The sequence below is a fragment of the Melopsittacus undulatus genome, chromosome 12 (assembly GCF_012275295.1).
Source record: "Melopsittacus undulatus isolate bMelUnd1 chromosome 12, bMelUnd1.mat.Z, whole genome shotgun sequence".
In the NCBI taxonomy this organism is placed as follows: domain Eukaryota; kingdom Metazoa; phylum Chordata; class Aves; order Psittaciformes; family Psittaculidae; genus Melopsittacus; species Melopsittacus undulatus.
The window spans coordinates 13,539,954-13,567,557 of NC_047538.1; the positions used below are offsets into that span (position 1 = coordinate 13,539,954).

A 27,604-nucleotide genomic window follows, 5' to 3' on the forward strand; every position below is an offset into this window, starting at 1 on the left:
TTGTACAGGTGATGCAAACAAGGTGCAAACAGGGCTGGGGTCATGCACCCTGAACTGCCCTTGTAAACACCAGCGATCAGGAGTATTTCTTGGAGAGGCCTTGAATTACTCAGTTCTCCCCCTCAGCTGGCAGCCCAAAGCATGGGTATAGGCAGGGGGCAAGGGAAGGATGTGGAGTTAGGGGAAGTTTGGCCTTTGGGCCTTAACTCAGAAGTGGAAAGGTAAAGTAATGTGTAAAAATGTCTGCTGGTCAGCAAGATGCTTTGCCTCAAAACTCCTTTGAGCATTTTCAAATCTTTCTAATGAACGTGGCTGCAGTTGGGCAGACTGTCCTGGATCCAAACAGTGCACCATGAAAATGCCAGAATAGAATGTGTTGATTTTTTCTCAGACTTCAGCATAACCAGGCCAGGGCAACATTCCCACTATGAATTTCCAGAAAGTTTTGCTTGATCACTAATACTTATTTCACACTTATTTTGTTTTGCCTTAAAAAAACCCTTCCTTGGCCTTAAGTCTGTGTTGAACCCAGCAATGCAGTCTGATGAGGTTGGGTGCACTGTATGAAACCGAGGGGCAAGTGTGGAGCAGAGCCCCCTGGCTGGGTGCATGACTAACTGCAGAGCTGCTGGGCAGCACTGCTGCCTCCTCCAACCTCAGAACAAGCAAGGTGGTGCCAGGACTGTCCTCCCCTTGCTGTGCAGAGGTGCATCTGCACAGGGGTTCAGTCAAGGAGCAGGTCCCTGGGGCAGCCACAGCCCCAACCCCATAGCTTGCACCGCAACACAAGTGGTGCTCAAGTAGCTGGGGGGTCCGGCGGCTCTTCCTCCCCTGTATCAGCCTGGGATTCAGCCCCTGAGAAGCATCTCCCTGCTGGGCCGTGGTCTGGCAGGGCAGGGGCAGGCTGCAGGCTCAGGAGAGGTGCACCACAGTGTTTGTTGTCTAATCATCACCTGCCCCCGTGCCAGGAGCCGAGCGCACACAAACAGTGCAGGGCTCCGGTGGGAAGCGCTGCCTGCACGATAAGGCAGGCAAGGAAAACACATCCATCTTCATGTCTCTTGGCCTGAGACGAAGTTTCATCCGCTGTCATTTTCCTGGCGCAGGCTCAGGGCACACCACAATTCACCTGAGGAGTCAGACGCCGGGGAGCCAGCTCCCATTCCTGGCGAGAGGTGTCAGCCCCGACTGGTGCAGAGTGCGAGGAGCTGGCAGGTGAGGCCCTGCGGGTGCTCGGGGATGGGTCCAGCCCTGCAGCAGCCTGGACCTGGCTGCATGTCACCAACAGCGGTGTTCATCACCTGAGCAAAAGGGTGAGAACAAGAAGCCTGCCCAGGCTCCCTGTGCCCAGCCTTGCAGAGCTGGGTTAAGAGCTTCCAGCTCGCTGCCTGGACGGAGCAGAAGTGGCTGGGAGATACGGAGCCAAGCAGAGACTCGATCCAGTCTGCGGCTGCTCCGTGCCTGATAAGGGCGCTGCTAGTGCCGTCTTGCAGTGCTCTCGACCTGCCAGTGCTCCACAAATGAGACGTCCTGGTGAAGCGCCCCCCACCCCTTGGCTCCCTCTGATCCCCTCTGAAGCTGAGCGGAGCCTGGAATGTCTCCTGGGATGTGATTCCCTCTAGCCTAAGGGGGACTGCGTTAATAAACCCAGGTTGAGCGGTGGAGGCGAGGGAGGAGGAGGCAGGGCTGGTGAGATGAGCCTCACAAACAAGTCGCAGGTCTGATGGAAATGTCCCGTCCTGTCCTCTCACCCTCCCCCTGTCCCTGGAGCTGAGCTGTGGAATTCAGGGTGTGGGTCGGGGCTTTACTTCATGCACGTTTCTGCTCAGAGCAGCCAAGCCCCTCACCTCCCTCCCTCTCCTCCTCAGCAAGCGCTGCTGAGCTCACCTCCCTGCACCAGGTACCACTCCCCCAGCCCCTCAGCACAGCCTCACTGTGATGGGACCCTCCTGCCCCTCCACACTGCTCAGGCATCATCCCGCTGCCTGTGTTTGCCTGTGATGAGTGGGAGGTGTCCATCCCCGGGATGCACAGGCCGGCTCGGCAGGCCAGTGCCAGCAGTGGGAAGGGGAGAGCGCTCCCCACATCTCAGTATGACTGGGATGGATGTGTCCAGCGCTGGGAGGGAGCTGGACTTGTTAGTTCCCCAGCATCAGTGTAGTGCTGTGGGCTTTGACTGAATGAAGCCATGTGAAAGCAGTTAAGGATGTGAGCCAGGAGAGAAGGAAGACAAGAGAGCAAGTGAACTCAGGCCAGAGGAGATAGATGGGAAGAGAAATCACAGAGGTGTGTGTATTCATGGGTGAGTGCTCTCTTGGCTCCCATGGGATGCAAAGCCTCTGACAGCTGTTAATTTATGCAGCAGTGATGCAGTGTCCTGCAGCTCGGACCCCATGCTGCCCTAGGTGCTGTGGGGAAGGGCACATCTGTGACCCATGCTGCATTGCCACTAATGTCTGGCATAAACTGGCTGCTGGAACATGGCAGAGCTTGGTGCCTAAGATGTTTTTCTACTTTCCCTTGGACAGCAATTGATGGACTCTGAGATCACATCCTCACAAACTCACTGTAGAACCCTCAGATCCAGGGAAGCCCCCAGAGACCAACCTGAACGCCTCGAAGAACTGTCTTAAAGGAGCACCACAAGAGCTTGCACAAGGCTGGGAATGGATCCAGCACTGCATACACAGTGCCCAGCCCTCCCAGAGAGCTGAGGTGTTTGCTCAGACCACTGGTTTCGCAAAGGCCAGGCTGTTTCTACAGGAGAGAATGTATGGACTGTACCTGCAGAGCAGCCCATGGAGGGACTCTGTATTGAGCTCAGCACTTTATGGAGGATTGCAGCTGGAACAAGAACACTGTGGCAGAAATCACGTCAAACCGGAGCACACAACAATGTTTCCTTGTGCATTTGCAGGGGTTATTGAGCTTCAGTTTGAAAAGAAGACACCTCCATCTTCTTTTACAGAGGAGAAAAAGATGGTCTCCAGTATTTAGTTTCCATCTGAGGAAAGGTGCTGGAAGCTGGTGGCTGGAGAGCCTCAGCAGGGCAGGGAGAGCAATGTGGTCATTACAACTCAGGAGATGTTTTGGAGAGCTGAGACAAAGGACCCCAGTCACGGGTGGCTGTGAACTGCTCATGTAGAGGCTGCAGCATCACGCAAGGTCTCTGTGGCTACCACAGGGGCTGGCTTTGCTTGAGAAGGGGGAGATGGAGGAGGTAGTTACGGCCATATTCTAGTTCAAAGCAGTAGCTGTTCATGGGTTAGTGCTAACAGCCTCCTAGAAGGTCACGGGTGCCTCTGCCTTACACAGACCCCATCCTTGCTTCTGTATTTGCTCACAAGTTGTTTTACTACAAACACCTCCCAGCCCGGAGCTGTGCTTGGGAAACCACCGCGCACAGCTCCTGCTTGCTGTGGCTGCACCGGGCTGGGGGGAACCAGACCAGGCAGGGAGCAGCTGTGTAAGACTGAAAGGAATGGCCTCCGGGCAGGCGTTTGGGTGAGGAGGAAATGCAAAGCCCATTGACCAGGACTGCACGGGTAACACGGGGAGCCTGTAAAGGTGTGAGATCCCTCCAGGGCCAGCTCAGCACCATTATCTCCTGCTGGGGATGCCAGCTCCCTGCTTTGGGCTCCCTGAACCTGCCTGGCAGATCCCAGGCAGAGCAGAGGCAGCAAAGGGCAGTGCCTCATTGTTCAGGTCCTCCACACACACCAGACCAACCTGTGCTGGCTTCCTGGCTGCCCTGCTCATAGGGTGCTCTGCAGCCATGAAGCAAACGAAACAAAAGCTCTGAGCTCAGGTTTGCTGCCTTGTCCCATATTTAGCAGGTGAATTCATAGAGCTCACAGTAATTGTCATCCTCATTCTCTGAGGATACACCGGTGGTGTATTGACAGAGGTGATTTCTTGACTAGGTCTGACTGAGGAATCTGGGGACACAAAAGCCCTTCTTTTAGTTACAACTTAACAGCATCAGCCTTCAGTTGGTATCAGAACAGGACTTGAAGTGCACAAGCCGTGATGTTGGATGTGTGAATACAAAGGAATTTGGACTTCTGAGATACAGCTGCCACTGAGGAAGAGGAGACTGGGAAAAGATGTCTTCCTGTTGCCTCTCCCTTCCTCACCTGGAGGTGAGGGCATCCTCATTCCGCATTGGGTCACCAGGGGAGGTTTAAGTCGTGAAGGTAAATGCAGAGATGTGCCTACACCTCCCAAGACCCATGGGCATGGCTGAGAGAAGCTGCTTTGGATGGGGAAGAGCTCTCCAAAAGCCTGGAGCAAAGCAGTCCAGCTCAGGCATGCTCCAGCACCCAGACCCTGGGGTTGTGACGTGAGTGTATTGAGGTATGGAAGAGCCATCAGACCAGAAATGGGCTAGCAGGAATGAGTTAAAATCCTTCCCTTTGCCTGGTGAAATTTATTGAAAACTACATTGTTCGTCTGCTGAAACTTCACAGCTGTTGAGATTGCCCTGGGGGCAAACCACATCCAAGAAATGGCATGTAGATCCTGGGAGCACCAGACTTGAAAGCTGAGACGGCCTCTGTAGTGCTGCCTCCCCTTCCCGTGCAGTCACGTCCAGCCATCTGCAGCTCCTCTGCTCAGACACCGCCGTTTTTCTTCCTCCCTTTTCTCATCTCTGACTCTTGCCATAAGTCACTTCATTCCAGGCGTTGTATTTTGGCTAAAAAGAGACAGAGGAAGGATGCAGACAGCAAGAGGTCTGTGTGGGGAGGGTGTGCTCAAAGCCCATCGCAGCCAGCCTGACACAGGGCTGTGTGCCACACTGCTGTGGCTGGGCCATCAAATGCCACCTACCTGTGATGCCACCACTTTGTTATCCCTCAGGGGAACATCAGTGAGGCAGGACCATGGGGAGTGTGCCCCTTTGCTCAGGGGAAACCTGTGAATTCCACTTACTGGTAGCAACTTTCCCTTTTCATTTTTATTTGATTAGTTGTCAGTTGAATCTTCTGCTTGCAGAAAACCATCTAGGATGAAAAAGCAGTGCTTGTGTATCCACATCTGACCTGAAAGCTCCGTGTGGACCTGGGAGACTGAAACCCACCATTGGCACAAAGCAAAATCAGGACTAGCCAGCACTCAAAGGTGAAAATTAAAGCAGGACACAAGGAACCCACTGACTGCAATACATTCAGTCGTGGATGATTCATGGAGTAATTCTGAGTAGCAAACACACTGGTAAGAACTGGAGATTTGTTTCTTTTCTTTGTTTTTTTTGGGGGGAGGGACTGTCCACAAACAAAAATATTGGCTAATTCATCAGACGCTTTTCTTCTTCTGCTTTGAATAGTTTGCCCAGATCCCCGAGCAATCATCCCGTGCAATTTGCTGTTAACCTAAATAACTTAAATTCAGGTACACCCAGAGCACTGCCCAGATCTGCCTCTGCATGCAGTAATTAGGGCTCTCCAAGCACAAACCTGCAGCTCGGGAGGCTCCATCAGCATCTCCAGATGGATACCTGCTGCTGGTGGCCTGTGGCAGGGACGTGCTGCAGCCTGGCATGGCTGCGGGGCTTCAGGAGGAGTGTGACACTTGTCACCGATCCCCAAAGCAAATACCCTGTGAAACTGCAGCCTGGTAAAGACAGACCCGATGGAGGGGTAGGGACAGGTAGGGGCGGCAGGAGGCCGGGTATTGCATTCCTTACCTGTGAAATAACCCCTCACCATGCAAATGCTTGGGGAATTCCTAGAGCAATTTGTAGCCCCATTTCGGCTGTGACAGCGTCAGGACTGAAGTGAGGCAGACTCTGAAAGGGGAGATGATTATCTGCCTTTAGAGCAATGGGGATGAATAGTGGGAAACAACAGACCTGGTTTTTACAGACTTTGTCTCACCTGATCCTGCTGCTAACATGAGGAATGTACAGGCCAGTGCACTGGGTTACTCAGAAACAGCTGGCTTTGAGTAAAGCTTTCCAGAACTATTCAGGAATCAGTTACTCTCTTTCATACTTGTGTCCCTTGATCCAGAGTTAACCTTCAAGTGCAGGCAAGCCCCAACACTTGAGCTATGTAATGAGGATCTTCTGGAGCAGGGGAAGAGAGGGTGGCAGAAACAAAGCTACTTGATTGAATCAAAGCTCAAATTTAGGCTGAAAAATAGGGGGATTAGGAAGTTTGGCCACAGAAGCAGTGAAAACTATTACTTAGGAAAATAACCAATACTCAGAAAAAATAAGTGAAAACTGATCTGTAGATGCAAACAGGAGTCTGGCTGCTCCAGGGCTCTGCACAGGGACGCCTCACAGCGTTTCCACCTCTGATGCTGAGGGCATTCCACCCAGGAGCAGAGGGCTTGGTGCGGGTGGAGCTGTGTACACTCAGCCGGCCCCAGTAAATTACCCCATAGCAAACCCGGGGTTGCTGCACTCCTCGGCACATACCCGGCCTCCCACTGCACAGGGAAACTTCGTGTCTAATTAACCAAATCAAAGGGACCCCAGACAGAGCTTCAAGGGCTGCTCTCAGTGTGAAGCCCAGGCTCCTTCAGCAACTTGCCCTGCACATAGTGGAACTAATGAACCCTGAGTTCATACGGATGGAGGTCTGGCATTCCCTGTGCCCCTGCAAGTCCGTCCTCTTCTCCCCTCAGCACATGCTCAGCTTCTTCCTATGACCAGGGATGAACCAGGAGGGCAGAAGACCCTGTGGTGTTCCATGCACTGATGGGCTGCACGTGCCCATGGCACAGAGCTGAGCTTGGGGTTTCCTCGCAGCGAGGGGCTTCCTGAGGTCACCCTTGTTTTCCCTTCTTTTTCTCTCTGAAGACCTCTGTTTCCCCACAAGTGTTTGTGGCTCGGTGGGATGGGGCTGCAAAGGGAAGGAAACTTTGCTTCCCATGATACATGGATCCATGGGAAAAGGAACAAGTGCAGGTGCTGCTGGTGCAGAGGCTTTCCAGTCACATCCTCATGGATTTACAACTGCTTTTAACCCCTCTCCTGTCAGTGGACAGGACAGGCACAATGCTGCTGCTCCAGCTGAAAGCAGAGCCACACAGCACAGCTCCCTGCTGCTGCAGGAGGGAGGATTTGGGGGTGTTACCCCTCGAGAGACCAGAGCTGTGCGTGTTTGAGGCACAATCCCTTTGCTCTGCAGCGCAGGAGCTGCAGCTCTCCCCTGCCTGCGGCTCCATCGCCAAGGGGGCAGCTTGCTTTACAAATGCTTTTCTCTTCCCCTCGTGCTGGAAATCTGATTCTACAAAAACATTTACACAGCAGCTAATTGCCAGCCCTGCAGTGACTTAGCTCTCTAATTCCTGCCAGTCAATGAACCAGCCCCAAGAGCTGGCTTTCATAGCACGCTCAATGTACAAACACAGCCCTGGAGACATGACAGAGCTGGGATTATTTTAGGTTTTTTTCCTGGACAACTTCTGGATCCCTCTCAATTTTTGAAATGTCTTTTACTCCACAGGGCACAAAGAACATCCAAAGATGGAGCAGGTGACCAGGCCTGTACCAGGGAGACACTGAGCAGACATGGACCCAGAGGCCCCAGAGACCAGCTGGGGTGCCAGGGCAGAGATGATTGCCAGGAAATTGGTTTGAAGGTAAAGCTGGCGTCGTCCAGCCTGGCTGTTCGTTATTTGAGGGCTCATCATCATCTTCCCATGGATTCCTACTTCCCAACTATGTCCACGCCTTGCAGAGGGTTCCTTGATCTGCTGGTTTGTATCTAGAGGGCTGCTGCAAAAGTTGTTGTGCTGGCCAGTGGCTTAGACCACATCATTCCTCCCCATGCTCCTCCCTGGCACCCTCTTTTTTTTCTGCCCCAATTGTGGACTCTTCATCTTCCCCCTCCCAGCCCTTCATTATCCACCTCTCCTCCACCCAGCATCTCCCATGCAACAGAGACTGTCTCCATCGCCCTTTCCCAACAAGCCCCTTCATGCTCTCTCCTGCTTTGCCCCACACCTGGGAGAAGCAGTCTCTGAGCGCTTGCAAAGCCACCACCTCGCGCTCCTGGAAGCTGTTCTTTGTCACCCCATCTGCAGAAGCCTTCACCGCAGGGGTGCTGTGCTGCGCTCGCCGCCCGCAGGCAGCGCCTCCCCGCTCCCCCCTGCTCCCGGCATTCCTCCCCTCCTGCCCGACTGAGCACAGCTTCATCCTTCTCCATCGGCTCCGTGGCTCTGCAGCGCCCAGCAGGACACGGTCCTCCCCAGGGCTGGGAGCCCAGAGCCGAGCCGAGCCACGGCCGGGCCAGCAGCTGTGGCAGTGCCTCCCACGGGGCAGAAGCTATCACATCAGTACAAGTCCTTCCTCCTCCGGTGCCGCCCCTCCGCCGTTACCCGGGGCAGCTGACGGCCCCTCCGGTGCCCTCTCATAACGGGCCGTTGAACACCGGCGGCACCTCAGCCCCCGGCGTGCGGCTCCCGGGCTGGAGGAGAGGCCGGCCCCGGAGGTCACTGCTGGAGGGGGCTGGGCCCGGGCTATGGCTCCGTGCTCGGCAGGGACAGGCCGGGCTGTGCTGGGAGCAGGGTGCGGGAGGGCCGGGGGGGCAGCAGGAGCCGCCTCGCTCAGGAGCCGCCGGGCTCAGCCCCCACGCGGCCGGGACCTGCACGGCCCGAGGTCGCCCTCTGGCGGGGCCGAGAAGCGCAGGGCTGGGGGGTGGTGCTGTGAGCCGCCCCTTTCCTCTGTGCGCATGCGCAGAGGGGCGCGGTGCCTGCGTGCTAGCCGAGCGTGCGTTTCTCGTCACGTGGCGGCGGCGGCTCCTCTTAAGGCGGTGCGCGGGGCGGGGCGCCAGAGTCTGAGGTGATGGCGCGCGGCAGCAGGAGTGTGGGTCGCCCGGCGGCGGCACCGGCACCGGCCAGGTACGGGGGGGGGCACACGGGGCTGGGGGGGCTCTGCCCGCTGCCGCCGCCGCTCTCTGACCCGGGTGTCTCCGCAGCCCCCCCCCGGCGGCCCCGGTGCCGGCGGCGCAGCCGGCGCAGCCCGGGCTGATGGCGCAGATGGCGAGCACGGCGGCCGGCGTGGCCGTGGGCTCCGCCGTGGGACACGTTGTGGGCAGCGCCCTCACCGGCGCCTTCAGCGGCGGCTCTTCCGAACCGGCCAAGGCGGCGGCTCCTGCGCAGGTGAGCCCGGAGCTGGGCCTCCCTGGGCCGGCGTCCTTGGGCTGCCCTTCGCGGCCGGACGGGGCGGGAGCGGGGGGCCGGGCTGGCGGAGCCTGGCTCAGCACGAGGTGACAGGGCCGGTGCTGGCTGAGGGGCTGGCTCTGCCCCAGAGCTCCCTCCTGACCAGGCCCTCCCTGCCGGGCCCCGGCAGCAGCCCGTATTCCAGCAGCCCAACTACGGCCCCTGCCACTATGAGATGAAGCAGTTCCTGGAGTGCGCCACCAACCAGAGAGACCTGACCTTGTGCGAGGGCTTCAACGAAGCGCTGAAGCAGTGCAAGTACAGCAATGGTGAGCCTGTGCCCCTGCGGGATGGCTGGGCAGAGGGGGAAATGCTGCCAGAATACCTGAGAGGGGGCAGAGATTGCAGGAGCATTCTGTCGAGGTTAGAGTGTCCTTCAAGGCTTTAAATGGGAAGCAGCTCTGTCTTTCCCGTGGCCTGGAATGCAGAAGGGAACTTGAAAGGGCCGGGGAGATGGTCCTGACCGTGTCCTGTAAAGGTCAGGACATGCTGCAGACCTAAGTCTGCAGATGCTCTTTTAGATGTTCTTCTCTTATGCCATGCAAAGCTTGTTGCTTTCCCTGCTTGATGTCCTAGTTCCTGTTGCATCTGCTAAAGGTGGTTGTTGGGAGTTACATCTTGATCTGGCCACCTTCAAGTAAGAGCTGCTGGAACATCCACTTAATGCTGAACTTGTGCTTTCTCCCCATAGGTGTTTCTTCTCTCCTGTGAAGAATCTGCCTCCTTGCAGGGAAGAGGAGCCTGGTGTAGAGCCCTGTTGCCTGCGGGCAGCGGGAGGATGGACAGAGAGCGAGCTGGAGGAAACAGATGAGCCAGACAGGAGTCTTGTAGTGGTAACTCACTTCTAGACTAGTAGGGAAGAGAAGGAATGGTTGGAGCTGTGAGACTGGAGTTCAGCTAGCATTGTATTTATTACAGAGAAATAAATGAGTTTATTTGGACCTATCACTTGTGTGTGGTCTTTATTCAATTCTCAAGCTAAAATCAAGGTACCATGATGTTATCAGTTATCAGTATTCAAGGACAAGGCACGACTCCATATTTCCTGCACAGGACTGTGCCTACATGACTTGGCAAAAGCAGATCCATGACTGAGCAGAGACTGGATTGGCTGCCCTCCAGTGGAGAGAGGTCATCGGAGATGGATGTGCCCTACAGTATCTTCAGTAACAGATTCTTTTTCCACCAATCCCCTCTTCCTGAAGAGCTGTTCTGACCCTGGAGCTAAGAAAATACCCGTCTTGGCTGTGTGACAGGATACAGTTGGCTTAAGCCTTGGTGGGTTATGCAATGTTCTCAAGGTCACCAGCAGCAGGTGAAGCTTGGAGCTGCTTTTCTCTCAGTCAGTGTAACAGAACAGTCTGAGTGCTGCCTGCAGGCTGGGCCTGTTGCTTGTGGTGTGAAAGGGTTTTGAGGTTCCTTTCAGATGCTGAACTGCTGAATTTCACGGCAGGATTAATTTATTAATTGCTGACCTCTCACTGCTAAATATGGGCAAGTTCTCAGCCTCTTGCCTGGATCTGTGGGGAAATCCAGGTCTACATGGGAAAAGCTGGCAGCAGGTGCTGGAGGCTGGTGTTGCAAGTCCTGCCTCTTGTAAATGTCAGGACCTACATTCTTGGTGGTGGGTAATGTGCTGAGCTGTCCCTGCCCTTATCTGGGGTTTCTTGTGCTCTCCTGAGACAGCCAAGGGAAAAAACTGTCAGACTTGAAGCCCAAGTGCTCTGTGTGCCGAGAAGCCCCAGGCCCCTGAGGAGGAGGAACCCCTGAGAAGGAGTTGTAACTGACTCCCTTAAGAAATGAATGCTGGGGACTGATAGTGCTGGGAGGGTGGAAGTGGTACAGGAAAGCCATCAGGAGCACCTGCAGCAGGTGTGTGCTGTCTTGGGGCCCATTGTGGCTCAGTGCTGGCAATGCTGCTGCTGGAGCTCCTGAGCAGCTCCCTGGTGGTCTCTGGAAGGCCACTGCCAGCACAGTGATGGTGTTGGAGGTGGGCTCCTCCAGTGATGCAGGTGTGTGTTCCTCTGGCTTTGGTTTCCTCCAGAGCTTTCTCCTCCTGCCAGCAGAATGGGGGAATGGATTCATCTCTCTCCTGAGCTCTGCTTGGGAATGGTTCCTTCTCCCACAGTGCAGCCATCTTGGACAAACACAAGGTTTAGGTCTTAATCCAAGCTGGCTTTGGCTGGCTGAGCTACTGTGCCGTGTCCAAGTGAATAAAGCCCCTTTCCAAAGCTGAGGTAACAGGGTTTCTGTGGTGTGACACCAACACCCTCAAAGCAGAGGCTGAGCTGTGCTGTCTCACTGGATTACTGAGGCTGTAGTGCTCCTTTTCCCGTAGGTGAGTTTGGATGCAGGATTTCCCACTGCTCTGGTGCATCAGAGTTCCTGTTTCATGCAGTAGATCGATGCAGTCTGGAAGGAGAGAAATGTGAACAAGGTCCAGTGTGCCCCTGTGCAGCCAGCAGGAGCCTGTGGGGCTTTGACGTGTTTTCCTTGGCAGGTTGTGCTTTGAGAAAGTTCTGTTCAGGTCTCAAGGGGAGGAGGTTTGTGGCCCCTTTCCCTGTGTTTTGGGATGATCTGGGGTTCCCAGACAGCCTGTTTGTCGTGCTGTGCCGCTTCTCAACTGGTGGGTAATGGACCTTCCACCACTGGTGGGTGACTGCTCAGGAACACTTGTACATTAAAGCCTGCACTGCCACCTTCTCTTCAGATGAGCAATGGGGATCAGGGCACAGCACTTGCAGGTTCACCATCTCTTGGCAGTTGGCTGCACACAGGGGGTGAGCTCTGAGATAGGAGTGTGGTCACCCTGGATCCAGGAGCCCTAAGGGCAGGAAGCACAGTGGGTAGCTGAGAAGTGCCCATTGTCACAGCCAGCAATGGTAGGATCCCTGTGTGGCCCTCAGCAGGGCTCTGGGCTGCTGTATTACAGCCTCATCTGCTGGTGTTTGGTGCTGGGAATACTCCAGGTTAGGAGCAGGGATGAGTTATTTTTGTTTGGGGAAAATGATTCTGGTTCATGCAGTGTCTCTTATTTCATCAGACATGAGCAGGAAGAAGCAGTGAGCACTGGCCCCTTCCATGAATCCATGCTGGTCACAAGGGGAAGGAGCTGGAGGCTGTGGCTCAGTCAGCGCAGGACACTTTGGTCGTGAACCCTCACCGAGTTTGTGACGATTGAGAAAGCCCCGGGGCTGACGCACGTCAGTGGCCGGAGCTGGGGATGCAGCTCAAATAGCAGAGGGAGCAAAGGCACCACATGTGTCTGGTGGCTTCAGCTGCACAGGTCAGGCAAAGGCTCTGAGCCAACTGGGCAAGGTCAGGGCAGGATCTGCCCATTCCCTCCCAGCAGCCACAGATACCCGCTCTCTGAAGCTGTGGGACAGGAACAGAGCCAGGGAACCCTTCCCACATGGCCGGAGCAGAGGAGCTCTGCTGGCAGCTCTCACATACCCCGTACCCCTTGGCTCTTCTGGTTGTGTCTCTATAAGTAGAGCCCTCTCCAGTGATCCCCCAGACCTGCCTCTGGCCTCTCTCCCTGCAATTAGCTCAGCTCTGCTTGGTTTTGTCCTCCATTGCTCATGGTGTAGAGGTAACACAAAGGATGCAGCTGTGCCTGGCAGAGCACTCCTGCCCTGCTCCCTAACCACTGGCCATTGAGTTGCCCTGTCCCTCCCTATGAGGCCACTGCCTGGAAGCTGCTCCAGGTGCCCAGCTGGCCCCCAGAGCAGAGGTGAAGCTGGTGCTTTCCCTCTACCTGTATCTCATTGTAACAAACATGCCATGGACAAGGTCCCTTTCTTCAAAATGCCCCTTCTTGCAGGAGGAGGTGACTGATTTCCTTGGGCCTTGGTGGGTCTTCCTTTCACAGTATCCGTCTGACCCATGGATGGGGTGTGTGTGGTATGTCTCACCTAGCACACTGCACAGGGTGGCTCATGTTCACCTTGTGGAGTTGAACACCCAGCCTTGAATGGGCTCTGGGGCTGGCCTCATGCCACTGGTACTGCCTGCTGTAGGGTCTGGCTGTGGCAACTCTGGTGCAGCAATTTTGCCTGGATGGGATACAGCCACAAGTACAGGGACTGCTGTGTGGCACCCATGTGCTCCGCATCTCCCTGGCAGGTGTACACCAGCCTTTGCTGCCCAACCACATACAGCAGTACAGCTGCATAAGGTACTGCGTGATCCCATCAGGTCTAACTGGCACCTTCATGATGCTGCAGGTGTGCACTGTGCTCTGTGGCATCTGTGTTATAGCTGCTCTGATTGTCCCCATCAGCACCTTTTGCTCTCATTTTCCTCTCTACTCCCAAGGGAGGTTGTGTAAGTGCTTTTTTAGACCAGCTTGTAGAGAATGAGCTAAAACCAGACAATGTATTGGGTGCTCTTGCTCAGAGCAGTGCAGGGTGGCACCGCAGCAAAGCAAGTGTCCAGCCTGCAGTTCCACATCCTTGGATGCAGCTGGTGCTTCCTCGTCAGTTTCTCCCTGTGCCAGGCACAGTGCCAGGAAGCTCTACCTCAGAGCTGCATTTTTCCCTCAAACCAGGAGCTCACAGGGGGCAGGCACATCAAGAGCCACTTGCAAACATCTTTGCCTTGGGGATAGCTTGGGAGCAGGGCTGGGTGCTCCAGAGGGGAGGGAAAGAGCCATCCCTGGATGGTGATGTGGTGGTGCTGGCGAGGGCACTGTGACCACCCTGCAGCGAAGGTCTGCCATGGGCTGGTGGCTGCAGTGATGTACGGGGGGGCCAGCCCCTGACAGTGTAATATGGCATCTCTGGCCCTGTGCTGGCTGTCACGGGCAGCAGGATGCTACAGCTGCCATGTCGGGCAGCCCTGGCTGTAACCGTCTGCTCTCCTTCCGCGCCAGCTGAGCTGCAGCCGCGTCTCACTGCACCCACTCCCTTGGGAAAGGCACTTGGTGACCTCAGCAGCCACCCTGGTGTGTTTGCTCGTGGCAGAGCTCTGGGCACCCGCGGCAGCTCCCAGCCTGTGCCATGGGGCAGTCATTCTTGGTGCAGCTGCATGGAGAAGGGGGCAGCAACTTGTATTGCTTCTGCCATGAGCCGGCTGCCAGGGGGGCTCTGGCACATGCTGCCGTTGTCCCTGGTGGCAGCAGAGCCAGCTTGTCCCAGCCTGCTGCTGCCACAGGGCACCCTTGGCATGGTGTGGCTCCGGCTCCTTGTGTATTGGTGGCAGAGGGCAAAAGGTCCCAGGGAAACCTCTCTGTCCCCCATCAGAGAGGAAGGCTGGTCAGTGGTGCTGTACCCCAGGGCTGGGGCAGAGAGTGGTGGGCTGTGCATCAGTGCACCGGGAGGAAATGGCCTAGCCTGGGGTGACGCGGGTGGTGGGTCACAGTGCTCAGCTCTCACCCCACTGCTTCGAGCCTGCTCCCTGAGGCCTGGCTGCAGCAAAGTGAGCAACGTGAGGAGCTGGAGTCCCCGAGCCCCCTGTGTCATTTACATACACCTCAGCGGCAGCAGCACAGCAACCTGTGTGCCTGTAGCACTGCAGACCCTCTCCAAAACAGACTTCTGCCATGGCCCTGGGCTTCATGGTCCTGCTCCTGGTGGGGATGCTGGAGACAGGTAAGGGTGGTATGGCTGAGCAAGCTGCTGTCTTGTGTGGGGTGGTAGCAGGACTGGGCTGTACAAGGGGATGTTCATCTTAGCTGGGTGTTTTCCTCCAGGGCTGTGATGGGAGGATGGAGATTGGGTGACGGGATTGCCTCAAGGGACAGGGGGACACGTTGGAGCTGAGGGTGATGTGGGACACGGCTCAGGCCATCAGTAACTGCATCCTTGGTGTGCAGCTTCCAGGGCTGTGCCTGTGCTGACCCAGCCAACCTTCATGTTGGTGCTGCCCGGGCAGACTGCTCGGCTGTTCTGCACCCTGAGCCCCCAGTACAACATCAGTGACTTCGGCATCTCCTGGTTCCAGCAGCGCCCGGGGCACAACTTGACATATCTGCTCTATTACAACTCTGAGCGAGAGAAGCACAAGGCCACCAAGACTCCCGACCGCTTCTCTGCTACCAAAGACATCGCCAGCAATGCCTGCATCCTCACCATCACATCCATCTGTGATGAAGACAGTGGCAACTATTACTGCTCCCTGTCAACTGCCTTCAGCTGGTTTTAGAAGCTAGAGAACAAAAGCTTTTTGCGTTTCTGCTTGCAAGCCTGACATGAGTTATTATTCAATAGGGAGGTGGCAGCCCGAAGAGGAAAGGAAAAGGACCCTCTAGTGTGCTGCAGTGAGCCCAGCAGCACTGCGTTGTGCTGTGAGGTACAGCAACCTCCTGTTTAACCCCAGTGTCCCCCATGGAGCATTGGACAGCCTGACACAGTGCGAGACCAGCCAGGGCTCGGCCCTGGAGCGCATTAGCAGGGATTTCCTGCTGCGGCTTGAGCTCTGCCATGCCCGGGCTCTTCCTCCACTTGGCACAACGTGGGCTTGATCCAGCTTGGGCTTCTGTGTGGTTTGTTTCACCTGATAATAAAGGTTAATCCTTTGCCACGGGGCTTGTGTCGTGTGTGTGATGTCCTGAGGAGCCCCTGGGGCTTTTCTGCAGTGTTGTTGCCCTGCCTGCGGGTACCCGATGAGGAGGGTGACCCAGAGGTGCCGTGATGGGGTTTGATGGGGTCTGCAGGACCTGGATGGAGCTCACCCACCCCTGGCAGAGCCCATCTTCATCAGAGCCAGAGACCTCCATGTGCAGGGACGCTGGCCCCATGCCCCAAGGACCTGTCCCCGTCTGCAGCACCCTCAAAGCCGTCTCGAAGCCCCCAACGCGTTCCGTCACCCGTGTCTCCGATCAGCCATCTTCCCGCACCACCCACCCCAGACCCTGCTCAGCCCCAACCCCCCCCCAGTCTTCTGAGGGGAAAAGGACGCGTTTAACCACACAGACACCTGTAGGTACTCTGTATGCACGTTTCCACACAGAAAGAGCGTCCATTTTGCACAAAAATCCCATAGATTTCCCTTAAAACACTGGGGGGAAGGAGGGAGGACGACACGACACTGACGGACACGCCAAAGCGCTTCATCCCCTGCGCAGCGTTGCGGGCGCACGGGCGGGCGTTAGGACCCGTCCACAGGCGCCGGCATCACGTGGGACGTTGCTGGTGCTGCCATTGGCTTGGCGGAGGAGAAAAAGGATGCGTCACATCCTGGTTACCGCTGTGCGCGTCCTGGTAACGGCGGTGCTTGAGCGGCGTGGAGCGGGGCAATGGTGAGCGGCGGCCGGGCCGGGCCTGGACCGCTCCCTGGGGCTCAGGCGGCCGGGCCTGGACCGCTCCCTGGGTTCTGCGTGGGGCGGCTGCTTGGGCCGGGTCGCTTCTTTGATCCCTCGGCAGCCTCAGCTGCGGGTGCACATAGAGCTCCCGGTGGGAACGGGCTGGCTGCCGGGGAGTGCCGGCGGTGTTTCCTCACTGCTGAACCGGACAGAAGCCCCTGCTGGGCCCCTAATGGCTCGCCAGGCTTTGTGAGCGCCCTGGAGCGGCAGGAAGGATTTGTGCTGTTCTGTTGAGTAACCCGAGTTTAACTCTCGTTTTCCCCCTGCGGTGTGTGGAGTTGGTGTTAGCGTTAGGGGACCTTCACATCCCACACCGGTGCTCCGGTCTACCTGCGGAGTTCAAGAAGCTGCTGGTTCCAGGAAAGATTCAGCACATCTTGTGTACAGGGAACCTCTGCACCAAGGAGACCTATGACTACCTCCGGACCCTGGCTTCGGACGTCCACGTTGTTAGGGGGGATGCTGACGTAATGTTCTTGCTGCTGCTAATTTCTCAGCCCCCTTCCTGAGGAATCTGTGGTCCCAGTTAAACTTGGGAGCCCTTCATTGTTAGCTGTTCCTGAGCTGTTATTTGCCAGGATAGGAGATAGGAATGAGTAACGCTGAAGAAACAGAATTATTTTCTAGACCCCTGTTGCTTGGGGGAATAGATACACTTGGCTCACATGGCCTCTGCACATGTCTGCCTGTGGTTGCTGTCAGGCCACAGGAGCTCCCCAGCTGGCTCCATAGCTCCAGGGGCTGGGGGCTACTGTGTGTGTATAGTTATTGTTGGGCAGCCTTGAGGCACCTGATCTCTGCTCAGACTCTTCACTCTGCTCTGTGGTTTCTCTTGCTTTGGTGTAGTATGAGTATCCAGTGGGTCTGCATGTTGAGAAAGACCTTGTGCTCTCTAATAATGAAAGGCAGGTTTATGTTTTGGGACATGGGAACCTGTATTGTGTAGGAGAGGCCTCTCTGGTTGATTTATAGCTGTGCCTTTTGCCTTTTCAGAGCCTGAATTATCCTGAAGAGAAGGTTGTAACTGTTGGGCAGTTCAGAATCGGGCTGATTCACGGCCATCAAGTTATTCCCTGGGGCAATGTGGCCAGCCTGGCCCTGCTGCAGAGGCAGCTGGATGTGGACATTCTCATCTCTGGACATACACACAGATTTGAAGCAGTTGAACATGAAAACAAATTTTACATCAACCCAGGATCAGCTACAGGAGCCTACAATGCTTTGGAAACGTGAGTGAGGGGAGCCCTGAGCTGCCCAGCACAGCAGAGCCCATAGGTGATACCTGAACGTGTGCACTCACCTGTGTGTGTCCAACCACTGTGCTGCAGAGCTCTGCTGAGATGCTGTGGGGAGCAGGAGGCCAGCTCTCTTTCCTCCCTGGGAATGCAGTAGGGCTCCTCTGTCACCAGGGTTTGACTTAGCCCATGTGTTACTTGTGCCAGCTGGGCACTGGTGTGTGTGGGGCTTCTTCCTGGGCCTGGAGGGGATGAGTTGAGCAGCTTCTTGAAGTTGCTTTGCTTTCTGGTGTCTTCCCAGAAGCTGCATGCTAATAGTTTGTAGAGTATCAGACTGTTGGAGGCACTGTCAGCTTAAATGTCCGAGCGAGGCATGACTTGGGCTTTGCTAGGCAAAGTGCAACTCTGCCGTGGGGCTCTGGCTGGTGCCTGCAAACTGAAGTTTCCCACATCCCTGCAGCCGTGGGCAGCTGAGTATATTAGCACACATAAACATAAGGTATGTTAGCAAAAAGTGTGAGTTGATTGGGAAGATGGACAAAGTATGTTTTCTTTCCAGGAACATCATCCCTTCATTTGTGTTGATGGATATCCAGGCTTCCACAGTTGTGGCTTATGTATACCAGCTAATTGAGGATGATGTGAAAGTAGAAAGAATTGAGTTCAAGAAGTACTGAATCATGTCCGACTTGCTTGTTGACTTCTCACCCGCTTTCATTCTCTTCCCGGTTAAGCCTAGCTGGAGGCAGGCCACCGGGGGGTGCTGCTGCCGCGCAATAGAGTGGCCACAGCGCTTCATTGTGAGCTTGTAAAAGAAAAAACCCTGAAACACCACAGTCAGTCTTGGTTCCCAAGCAGCAGAAACAGAAGAGAGAGCACTGTGGAGAATCTCCTCTGTCTATGGAGAAGCTGCTATGCTCCTAAATAAGGGAATTGTGGGGGGTGGTGGTAGTTTGGCGTTGAACCCCTCCTGTAAAATGTATAGAATAATAAACACCAGTATTCATGTGTCTGTATCCTGTTCATCATGCTTCAAAAAGATGGAGGTGGGCTGGAATTTGCAGGCTCTGATGGCTGAAAGAAAGCTGTGATTTGCCTGGTTGGTGTGTGCTGCTGGGCTAAGGTGGCTGCAGAAGACGCTTTGGCAGAGCAGGGTATAGAAGTGTTTCTACCATCACTTGGTGCATATATAAGCTAAGGCTGTATGTAGGACCACTTGCATGAACAGCTTGATCCAGCTGGTTATAGTCCTGTGACTCCTGAGAGAAACCCATTTGTGGAACTTTGGTGTGGAGCAAGACCTGGCTTTTCCACGTCAGTGGCCCTGCGTGCAGATGGTCCAGACTGATTTGGGTGACTTTGGTGGGCAAGAGATGTGCCTGCAGTGGGCAGGGAAGCACTGGAGCAAGAGCTGGTTGTGAGTGCAGGCACCCAGTCTCCAAAAAGGGGCTGTGCCAAGGTGGGAGAGGGTTAAGAGGGAACCAATGGCCACAGCGAAACCCCATGGTGGTAGGAACACGGAGCTGGTGGGACTGCGCGATGGCCTGGGCCCCTCTGCTACTCGCGCTGCTCGCCCATGGGTCAGGTGCCCTGGCCAGAGCCGCTGCGAATGCACAGGGCCCTTGTGCACAGGGGCCCTGTCCCACTGCCCGGGCAGGGCTGTGCTCCTGGGCACTGGCTGACCCCCGTCTGCTCCCCTCTCCTCTCCAGGTTCCCTGGTCCAGGCAGCGCTGACTCAGCCCCCATCGCTCTCAGTGGAGCCAGGAAAGGACGCTCAGATCACCTGCTCTGGTGGTGGCAGCTACGAGTATGGCTGGTACCAGCAGAAGGTGCCTGGCAGTGCCATTGTCACTGTGATCTACAATAACAACCAGAGACCCTCGGGCATCCCTTCGTGATTCTCCGGCTCCAGCTCCATGGGCACATTAACCATCACTGGGGTCCAAGCTGAGGTGGAGGCCGTCTATTACTGTGGTGGTTGGGACGACAGCTACAATGGTGATAGGGAGCAATGAGGACATTATGCAAACACCTCTTGAAATCCCAGTAGCCAGTTAGGAGTCACTGCTCTCCCTGTTTATTAGTGGGTCAGGTACATTCCATGGCCCAACCCTGTGCAGCAAGTGCCTGTGCGTGGGCACTGGCTGACCCCCGTCTCCTCCCCTCTCTCCTCTCCAGGTTCCCTGGTCCAGGCAGCGCTGACTCAGCCCCCATCGCTCTCAGTGGAGCCAGGAAAGGATGCCCAGATCACCTGCTCCGGGCTTAGCAGCAGCAGCAGCAGCTACTATGGCTGGTACCAGCAGAAGGTGCCTGGCAGTGCCCCTATCACTCTGATCTATGGTAGCACCAATAGACCCTCGGGCATCCCTTCGTGATTCTCCGGATCCATGTCCGGCACCACGGGCACTTTAACCATCACTGGGGTCCAAGCTGAGGATAGGGCCATCTATTACTGTGTTAGCTGGGACAGCAGCAGTGCTGATGAGCATCCTGGTGCCCCCAGGGAGCCATGGTTGGGTGCTCCTGCTTGACCGTCAGTTGTCTGCCGTGCATGGGGGCAGCAATCCTAACGGTGGACGTGGAGGGTGCAGAAGTGACAGCTCCTGGCAGCGCAGACCTGCTGTGTGGCTGGTTCCTGCTGCCCTCAAAACGTCCTGTCCTGTGTCTGGTCGTGTGGCTGAGGTAAGCTGGCAGAAGCGCTGTCATGTGTGCCATGCTGCTCTGGTCCCTGTGCTCCCTGCCAGTTCAGGGCTGATGCCCACCCTGCTCTGGTGACAGCAGCTGTGCCTAAAGGCCCTGTGTGTGTGCCTGAGGCTCCCTCTCTGAGCACGGGTGCCTTGCTCATGGTCCCCTACAGAAGTCCTAAAGGTTGTGGCAGGAGCTGGAGATGTCTCTCGACATGGTGGAAGCTGTCATAGTGAGGAGGGACAGCATGGGGCTGGTCCTGTGCTGAGCTCTGCTCTCAGTTCCACCGCTGCTGTCCCTGAGAGCCACCTTGTCCCCACATGGTGTCAGTGTGGCCCCGCACCACAGTCCTGATGTTCATGGGGCAAAAGGGCTGGGGACACCCGGGTGCCTGTGGGTAACTCCCTGGTGCAGGCAGCAGGGGCAGCCCCTGGACAGGCGAGCGCGGAGGATGATTCCGAACACTTGATGGGTACAAGCTCCAGCCCAAGTCTGTTTGTAGTTGCTTTGAAGCTGCTGGAGACCCATGGCTCACTTTGGAGCTGGAGGAGCTGGGTTTCCTCACTGCTGGGTAGCCTGGCAGTACATGGTCTCTGTATGGTCCCGGTCCCTTCCAAATCCCAGCTCTGTGCTCTGCAGTTCTATTGTGGAACTGAAAGAGAAGCAGCCCCTGCTCAGGGAGTTGGGAGGGAGGTTGGGGGAGAGGTGCAGGAAGGATCCTGCCGTGATCCAAGGAAGAGCCCTGGCCTGGGTATGGGGGGCTTAAAAGGGAGTTGGGCACCCCACACAGCCCCATCGTGGTGGGAACATGGAGCTGGTGGGATCACACCACGGCCTGGGCCCCTCTGCTCCTCGCGCTGCTCGCCCATGGCTCAGGTGCCCTGGCCAGAGCCGCTGGGAATGCACAGGGCCCTTGTGCAGAGGGGCCCTGTCCCACTGCCCGGGCAGGGCTGTGCTCCTGGGCACTGGCTGACCCCTGTCTCCCCCCCTCTCTCCTCTCCAGGTTCCCTGGTCCAGGCAGCGCTGACTCAGCCCCCATCGCTCTCAGTGGAGCCAGGAAAGGACGCTCAGATCACCTGCTCTGGGGGCAGCAGCAGCAACTGGTATGGATGGTACCAGCAGAAGGTGCCTGGCAGTGCCATTGTCACTGTGATCTATGCTGACAACGAGAGACCCTCGGGCATCCCTTCGCGATTCTCCGGATCCAGCTCTGGCTCCACGCCACGTTAACCATCACTGGGGTCCAACCCGAGGATGAGGCCGTCTATTACTGTGGGAGCTACGATGGCAGCACTGGTGCTGGCACAGTGACAAAGTGTAATGAGGAAGTGATACAAGAACTTCCTGCCAGTGCAGGGGCCAGCTCAGAGTCTCTGCTGTCCCTGTCTAATTGTTGTGGAGGTCCCTTCCCTGGCCCCACTTGATCTGAGCTTGGCAGCAGCAATGCTGTTGGCTGGCACCAGCAGAAGGTACCTGGCAGCGCCCCTGTCACTGTGATCTGTGATAGCACCAAGAGACCCTCGAGCATCCCTTCATGATCCTTGGATTCAAGTCTGGCACCAGGGGCATGTTAACCATCACTGGGGTCCAAGCCGAGGATGTGGCCATCTACGACTGTGGGAGCTACGACAGCAGCATTGCTGCAGATGTGGTGAAATGGAGCAATAGGCAAGTGATACTAAAACCTTCCTGCATTGCAGAGGCAAGTTAGGAACCTCTGCTGTCCCTGTTTGGTGGTGGGACAGGTCTTTGCCATGACCCTTCCCTGGGCTGCAAGCACCTGAACCTGATGTCCCAGCTCGACTGTCCATTAGACCCCCATGTCTGTGCCCATCCCCTGCCCATCCCTTGGCAAGGGGCTGTGCAGCACCAGGGAAGGTGATTCTCCCCAGGGCCACACTCCTCATCACAGAGCTCCATGCTGAGGCAGAGGCTGTCCTCTGCTGTGCTGGCTGGGACACCAGAGCTGGTTAGGGTCATGGTGCCTCCCAGCACTGGGGAAGTGACACCCAAGGCCGCTGTTGCCGCAGGTCCCTCTGGCGCTGCCTGCTGCTGCAAGCGCTGCTTGGATGCTGTGTTAGAGCAGGACATGTTCCTGTGAAGCGGCTCCTGCCACAGGACACGTGTTCTGGTCTCGTCCTCGTGGTGCATGGCAATGGCTCACGTGCCCGGCCGGACCGGGGCCCTTGTGCAGAGGGGCCCTGTCCCGCTGCCCGGGCAGGGCTGTGCTCCTGGCCACTGGCTGACCCCTGTCTCCTCCCCTCTCTCCTCTCCAGGTTCCCTGGTCCAGGCAGCGCTGACTCAGCCCCCATCGCTCTCAGTGGAGCCAGGAAAGGACGCTCAGATCACCTGCTCTGGGAGTAGCAGCTACTATGGCTGGTACCAGCAGAAGGTGCCTGGCAGTGCCATTGTCACTGTGATCTATGCTGACAACAAGAGACCCTCAGGCATCCCTTCGCGATTCTCCGGATCCGGCTCCGGCTCCACGAACACCTTAACCATCACTGGGGTCCAACCCGAGGATGAGGCCGTCTATTACTGTGGTGGCTGGGACAGCAGCAGCAGCTATGGTGTCTGATGGCAATGAGTAGTAGGAAGTGACACACATACTTCAAGATCAGGGGGAGGTTTGTGACCTTCTCTGTCCTGGCTGAGCAGAGTTGTGGCTGTGGGGCTGAGGCAAGTTCCTTTCTCATCTGCACAGCCAGAGCTGGGAATGTCCTCCCTTTCCTGTCCCAGAGAACTGGAGGGGTTACTCTGTGGCTTGGGGCCATTGTCCTTCTCTCTACAATGTTCACAGTGTGGCACCATCTAAAACCTTGCTGCCTCTTGCTACTGAGAGCCATGTCCTCCTGCTGCTGCCTGAGCTGCCTTCCTGCTGGGGTGTGTTTGGCTGGGCTCTGCTCCCAAAAGGTGCCTGTGAGCATGGACAGGAGGGAGTCGGAGCACTTTTCCTGTAGACGCAATGGGGCACATGCAGCTGAGAGGGTGCCCGGGCAGGGCTGTGCTCCTGGGCACTGGCTGACCCCCGTCTCCACCCCTCTCTCCTCTCCAGGTTCCCTGGTCCAGGCAGCGCTGACTCAGCCCCCATCGCTCTCAGTGGAGCCAGGAAAGAATGCCCAGATCACTTGCTCTGGGAGCAGCAGCAACTATGGCTGGTACCAGCAGAAGGTGCCTGGCAGTGCCCCTATCACTGTGATCTACAATAACAACAAGAGACCCTCGGGCATCCCTTCGCGATTCTCCGGATCCAGCTCCGGCTCCACGGGCACGTTAACCATCACTGGGGTCCAACCCGAGGATGAGGCCGTCTATTACTGTGGGAGCTGGGATAGCAGCATTAGTGCTGGCACGGTGACAAAGTGTAATGCGGAAGTGATACAAAAACTTCCTGCTAGTGCAGGGGCCACCTCAGAGTCTCTGCTGTCCTTGTCTGATTGTTGGGCAGGTCCCTTCCCTGGCCCCACTTGATCTGAGCTTGGCAGCAGCAATGCTGTTGGCTGGTACCAGCAGAAGGTACCTGGCAGCACCCCTGTCACTGTGATCTTTGATAGCACCAAGAGACCCTCGAGCATCCCTTCATGATCCTTGGATTCAAGTCTGGCACCAGGGGCATGTTAACCATCACTGGGGTTCAAGCCGAGGATGTGGCCATCTACGACTGTGGGAGCTACGACAGCAGCATTGCTGCAGACGTGGTGAAATGGAGCAATAGGCAAGTGATACTAAAACCTTCCTGCATTGCAGTGGCCAGTTAGGAGCCTCTGCTGTCCCTGTTTGGTGGTGGGACAGGTCTTTGCCATGACCCTTCCCTGGGCTGCAAACACTTGAACCTGATGTCCCAGCTCGACTGTCCATTAAACCCCCATGTCTGTGCCCATCTTTCGTGGTTTAAAACCAAGTCCACACGCAGCTCGTTCACTCACTCCCGCCCTTGCTCTCCCAACTCCCAGAGAGTTAGGAAGGAGAATCCAAAGAATGTAGCCCCCACCAGTTGAGATAAGAACAGTTTAATAGCTAAGGTATAACACAAATCATTCCTGCTACTACTACTACAAATAATAATGATAAAGCCAATAACAAGTGAAGAGAATACAACACCTCACCAGCCACCGACCCATAACTCACCCCACCCTGCCAGACCCAGCACCAACCAATACCTCCTCCATCCCACCAGAGCTCCAGCCCTCCCAGGTCTCTCCCGGTTACATCCTGGGTATGATGTGCTATGGTATGGAATACCTCTTTGGCTAGCCTGGGTCAGGTGTCCTGTCTCTCCTTCCTCCCGGCCTCCCCTCCTCCCTGGCAGAGCATGAGCTCAGAAAAGGCCTTGGACAAACCAAACATTTGAGCAGTAACTCAAAACATACTTGCTATCAGCAACCGTTCTCAGCCCGAAAGTCAAAACACAGCATTGCACCAGCTACCAAGAAGGAGAAAAATGACTGCTACTGCTCAAACCAGGAAACCATCTCCTGCCCATCCCTTGGCAAGCACCAGGGAAGGTGATTCTCCCCATGGCCACACTCCTCATCACAGAGCCCCATGCTGAGGCAGAGGCTGTCCTCTGCTGTGCTGGCTGGGACACCAGAGCTGGTCAGGGTCATGGTGCCTCCCAGCACTGGGGAAGTGACACCCAAGGCCGCTGTTGCCGTAGGTCCCCTCTGGCGCTGCCTGCTGCTGCAAGCGCTGCTTTGATGCTGTGTTAGAGCAGGACATGTTCCTGTGAAGCGGCTCCTGCCACAGGACACGTGTTCTGGTCTCGTCCTCGCGGTGTGTGGCAATGGCTCACGTGCCCGGCTGGACCGGGGCCCTTGTGCACAGGGGCCCTGTCCCGCTGCCCGGGCAGGGCTGTGCTCCTGGGCACTGGCTGACCCCTGTCTCCTCCCCTCTCTCCTCTCCAGGTTCCCTGGTCCAGGCAGCGCTGACTCAGCCCCCATCGCTCTCAGTGGAGCCAGGAAAGAATGCCCAGATCACCTGCTCCGGGGGCAACGGTTGGTATGGCTGGTACCTGCAGAAGGTGCCTGGCAGTGCCATTGTCACTGTGATCTATGGTAGCAACAATAGACCCTCGGGCATCCCTTCGCGATTCTCCGGATCCAGCTCCGGCTCCACGGCCACGTTAACCATCACTGGGGTCCAAGCCGAGGATGAGGCCGTCTATTACTGTGGGAGCTATGATGGCAGCACTAGTGCTGGTCAGGGGCATCGTGATGCTAAGATTGCTATAGTCATTCCTGCTCCTTCCTACACCTCCTCTGTGTTTGGAAAAGCTGCAGAGATCAGGCAGTTGGTGCCCTGTTGCACTTGTACTTCTTCCAGCTCTGCCTTTGTAGGCGTTTGTCTACATGGCTGTTCTGATGCCACTTCCCCTCTGGTGCTGCCAGTGCAGTGTTGGTGTGTGATGCTGGGCACCTCCATCCTTGCTCTGGGTCCTGCAAAGGATGGTTTCCATTGCACAGAGTTGCTGTACTGTTGTGCAGAGGGAGTTTCTGTCCCTCTTGTGTCTGAGAGCTTCTCCATTGGGATGAGTAGGCTTAGGGGAATCCTTGGCTGGGGAGGGATCCATTGGCTCTAGGAAGGTGTTTCTATTGCAGGCTGTGAGCCTGCACTACCCCCCCTCTCATCCCACCAACAACTCAGCCTGGGCTGCCTTTGTGGACATTCCTGACTAATCTCAAGGGTGCGGAGAAGCCAAAGGACCAGAGTCCACGTTCCCTGAGTGCTTTGTGCTGCTGTAGTGACAGGACATCCGTGGGAAAAGGGTGTTAGCTGGGGCACGTTTGGTCTTTGAAAGGCCCTGGTGGAACTCATGCCCCCTGCCCCAGCAGTACCCTGTCTCTGGTCTCCATGGTGGTGCATCTCACCAGCCCAATGTGTACTGGAGGTTCATCCCCTCCTTCTGTCACACACCATCTCCCAGTGGGCTCCCTAGACTGGGGATGCCCTGTGGGCAATGGCACAGGAGACCTGTCACTGTCCCACTGCCCAGGAAGGGCTGTGCTCCTGTGGCACTTGGGCCCCATCATCTGCCCTCTCTTCTCTCCCTCCTGGTCTCTGGGCAGGTCTACTCATGTGCCCTTGATGTAAGTGTCCTCAGAAGTAAACACCTGCATTGCCTTCTCCATGATTAACAACACCTACAGCTGGTTCCAGCAGAGGGTACCTGGCAGCAGCGTTCCTGTCACTCTGATCTATCAGAACAACCAGAGATCCTTGGACATCCTTTCATGGTTCTCCGGACCCACGTCTGGCACCATGGTTACGTCAACCGTGACTGGGGCCTAAGCAGAGGTCGAGGCCGTCTATTACTGTGGGAGCTGGGATGACAGCAGTGCTGATGAGTCTCATGATGACACGAAGCTACATGCAAGTGAGACTTTGAGAGTCAGAGGTGTGTGTATTATCTCCTCCTTCCTCTCCACCAGGCAGGGCTGGCTCTTCAGCTTTGGGGTTTTCCATTCCTCACCCCCCACCCATGCCCTTCCCTGTGTTCTGTGTCTCAGGGCAGTGACTGTGTCTCCAGGGATGGGGCCGTGGTACTGGTGAAGGTCTGGCTGTGCTTGTCTCCACTGCTAGTATCCATGTGAGGAGAGAGGAGCCTGTGACAGTGCTGGGAGCTGGGCCTATGGAGCTCTCTAGGAAAAGCTTTGCAGCATTTCTGCTCCCCCAGGCTGAGCTTCAGCCAGAGCCCTGCGGCAATGCAGCCATGCTGGCTGCCAGGGATGGGTGCAGGGGCATTTGCTAGCCTGCAGGATCCTTGGGCACTGCAGCAGGGCAGGGAGACCTCCTGCCTGAGTCCCCTGCTCTCACATGGCTCTGGCTCACCCACCCTGGTGTCTCTGTCCCTGGGTGAAGATTATATCTGGGTGCAGCAACCATGTTTATGGCTGGTTCCAGCAGAAGACATCAGGCAATGTCCCTGTCACTGTGATCTATGAGAGCAGCAAGAGACCCTCGGGCATCCCTTCGCGATTCTCCGGATCCAGCTCCAGCTCCACAGCCACGTTAACCATCACTGGGGTCCAAGCCGAGGACGAGGCCGTCTATTACTGTGGTGGCTACGATGGCAGCTATAATGGTGACATGGAGTAATGAGGAAGTGATACAAACACTTCCCGCCATTGCAGAGGCTGTTAGGAGCCTCTGCTGTCCCTGTTTGGTGGTGGGACAGGTCTTAGACATGACTCTTCCCTGGGCTGCAAGC

At 56.3% G+C, this 27,604-nt stretch overlaps 3 protein-coding genes and 1 long non-coding RNA gene across 4 annotated transcripts; all 4 read left to right on the forward strand.

Annotated features, from left to right (window-relative positions):
* Positions 1-973: 973 nt before the first annotated feature.
* LOC115946298 (uncharacterized) lies at positions 974-8,406 on the forward strand. The gene is made up of 3 exons (XR_004080398.2): positions 974-1,215; positions 4,996-5,214; positions 7,458-8,406. It is a non-coding gene; the product is annotated as an uncharacterized lncRNA (long non-coding RNA).
* Positions 8,407-8,914: 508 nt separating this feature from the next.
* CHCHD10 (coiled-coil-helix-coiled-coil-helix domain containing 10) lies at positions 8,915-10,122 on the forward strand. The gene is made up of 3 exons (XM_034068355.1): positions 8,915-9,114; positions 9,305-9,443; positions 9,866-10,122. Exons 1-3 carry the CDS (start codon positions 8,983-8,985, stop codon positions 9,883-9,885), a joined length of 291 nt encoding a protein of 96 aa, XP_033924246.1. The 5' UTR covers positions 8,915-8,982; the 3' UTR covers positions 9,886-10,122.
* A 4,594-nt stretch (positions 10,123-14,716) lies between these two features.
* Positions 14,717-15,318, forward strand: VPREB3 (V-set pre-B cell surrogate light chain 3). Its single transcript, XM_005147856.2, has 2 exons — positions 14,717-14,765; positions 14,990-15,318. Exons 1-2 carry the CDS (start codon positions 14,717-14,719, stop codon positions 15,316-15,318), a joined length of 378 nt encoding a protein of 125 aa, XP_005147913.1.
* A 1,022-nt stretch (positions 15,319-16,340) lies between these two features.
* On the forward strand, positions 16,341-18,724 carry LOC101872616 (vacuolar protein sorting-associated protein 29-like). Its single transcript, XM_031047909.2, has 4 exons — positions 16,341-16,414; positions 16,662-16,944; positions 17,471-17,706; positions 18,272-18,724. Exons 1-4 carry the CDS (start codon positions 16,341-16,343, stop codon positions 18,387-18,389), a joined length of 711 nt encoding a protein of 236 aa, XP_030903769.2. The 3' UTR covers positions 18,390-18,724.
* The last annotated feature ends 8,880 nt before the right edge of the window (positions 18,725-27,604 follow it).

Coding starts and splice junctions, on each gene's coding strand:
- LOC101872616 (XM_031047909.2), top strand. CDS start 16,341: ATGCGTCACATCCTGGTTACCGCTGTGCGCGTCCTGGTAACGGCGGTG. Junction 16,945..17,470: donor TTGTTAGGGGGGATGCTGAC/GTAATGTTCTTG, acceptor TTGCCTTTTCAG/AGCCTGAATTATCCTGAAGA. Junction 17,707..18,271: donor GCCTACAATGCTTTGGAAAC/GTGAGTGAGGGG, acceptor TTTTCTTTCCAG/GAACATCATCCCTTCATTTG.
- VPREB3 (XM_005147856.2), top strand. CDS start 14,717: ATGGCCCTGGGCTTCATGGTCCTGCTCCTGGTGGGGATGCTGGAGACA. Junction 14,766..14,989: donor GGTGGGGATGCTGGAGACAG/GTAAGGGTGGTA, acceptor CTTGGTGTGCAG/CTTCCAGGGCTGTGCCTGTG.
- CHCHD10 (XM_034068355.1), top strand. CDS start 8,983: ATGGCGCAGATGGCGAGCACGGCGGCCGGCGTGGCCGTGGGCTCCGCC. Junction 9,115..9,304: donor AGGCGGCGGCTCCTGCGCAG/GTGAGCCCGGAG, acceptor GGGCCCCGGCAG/CAGCCCGTATTCCAGCAGCC. Junction 9,444..9,865: donor GCAGTGCAAGTACAGCAATG/GTGAGCCTGTGC, acceptor TTCTCCCCATAG/GTGTTTCTTCTCTCCTGTGA.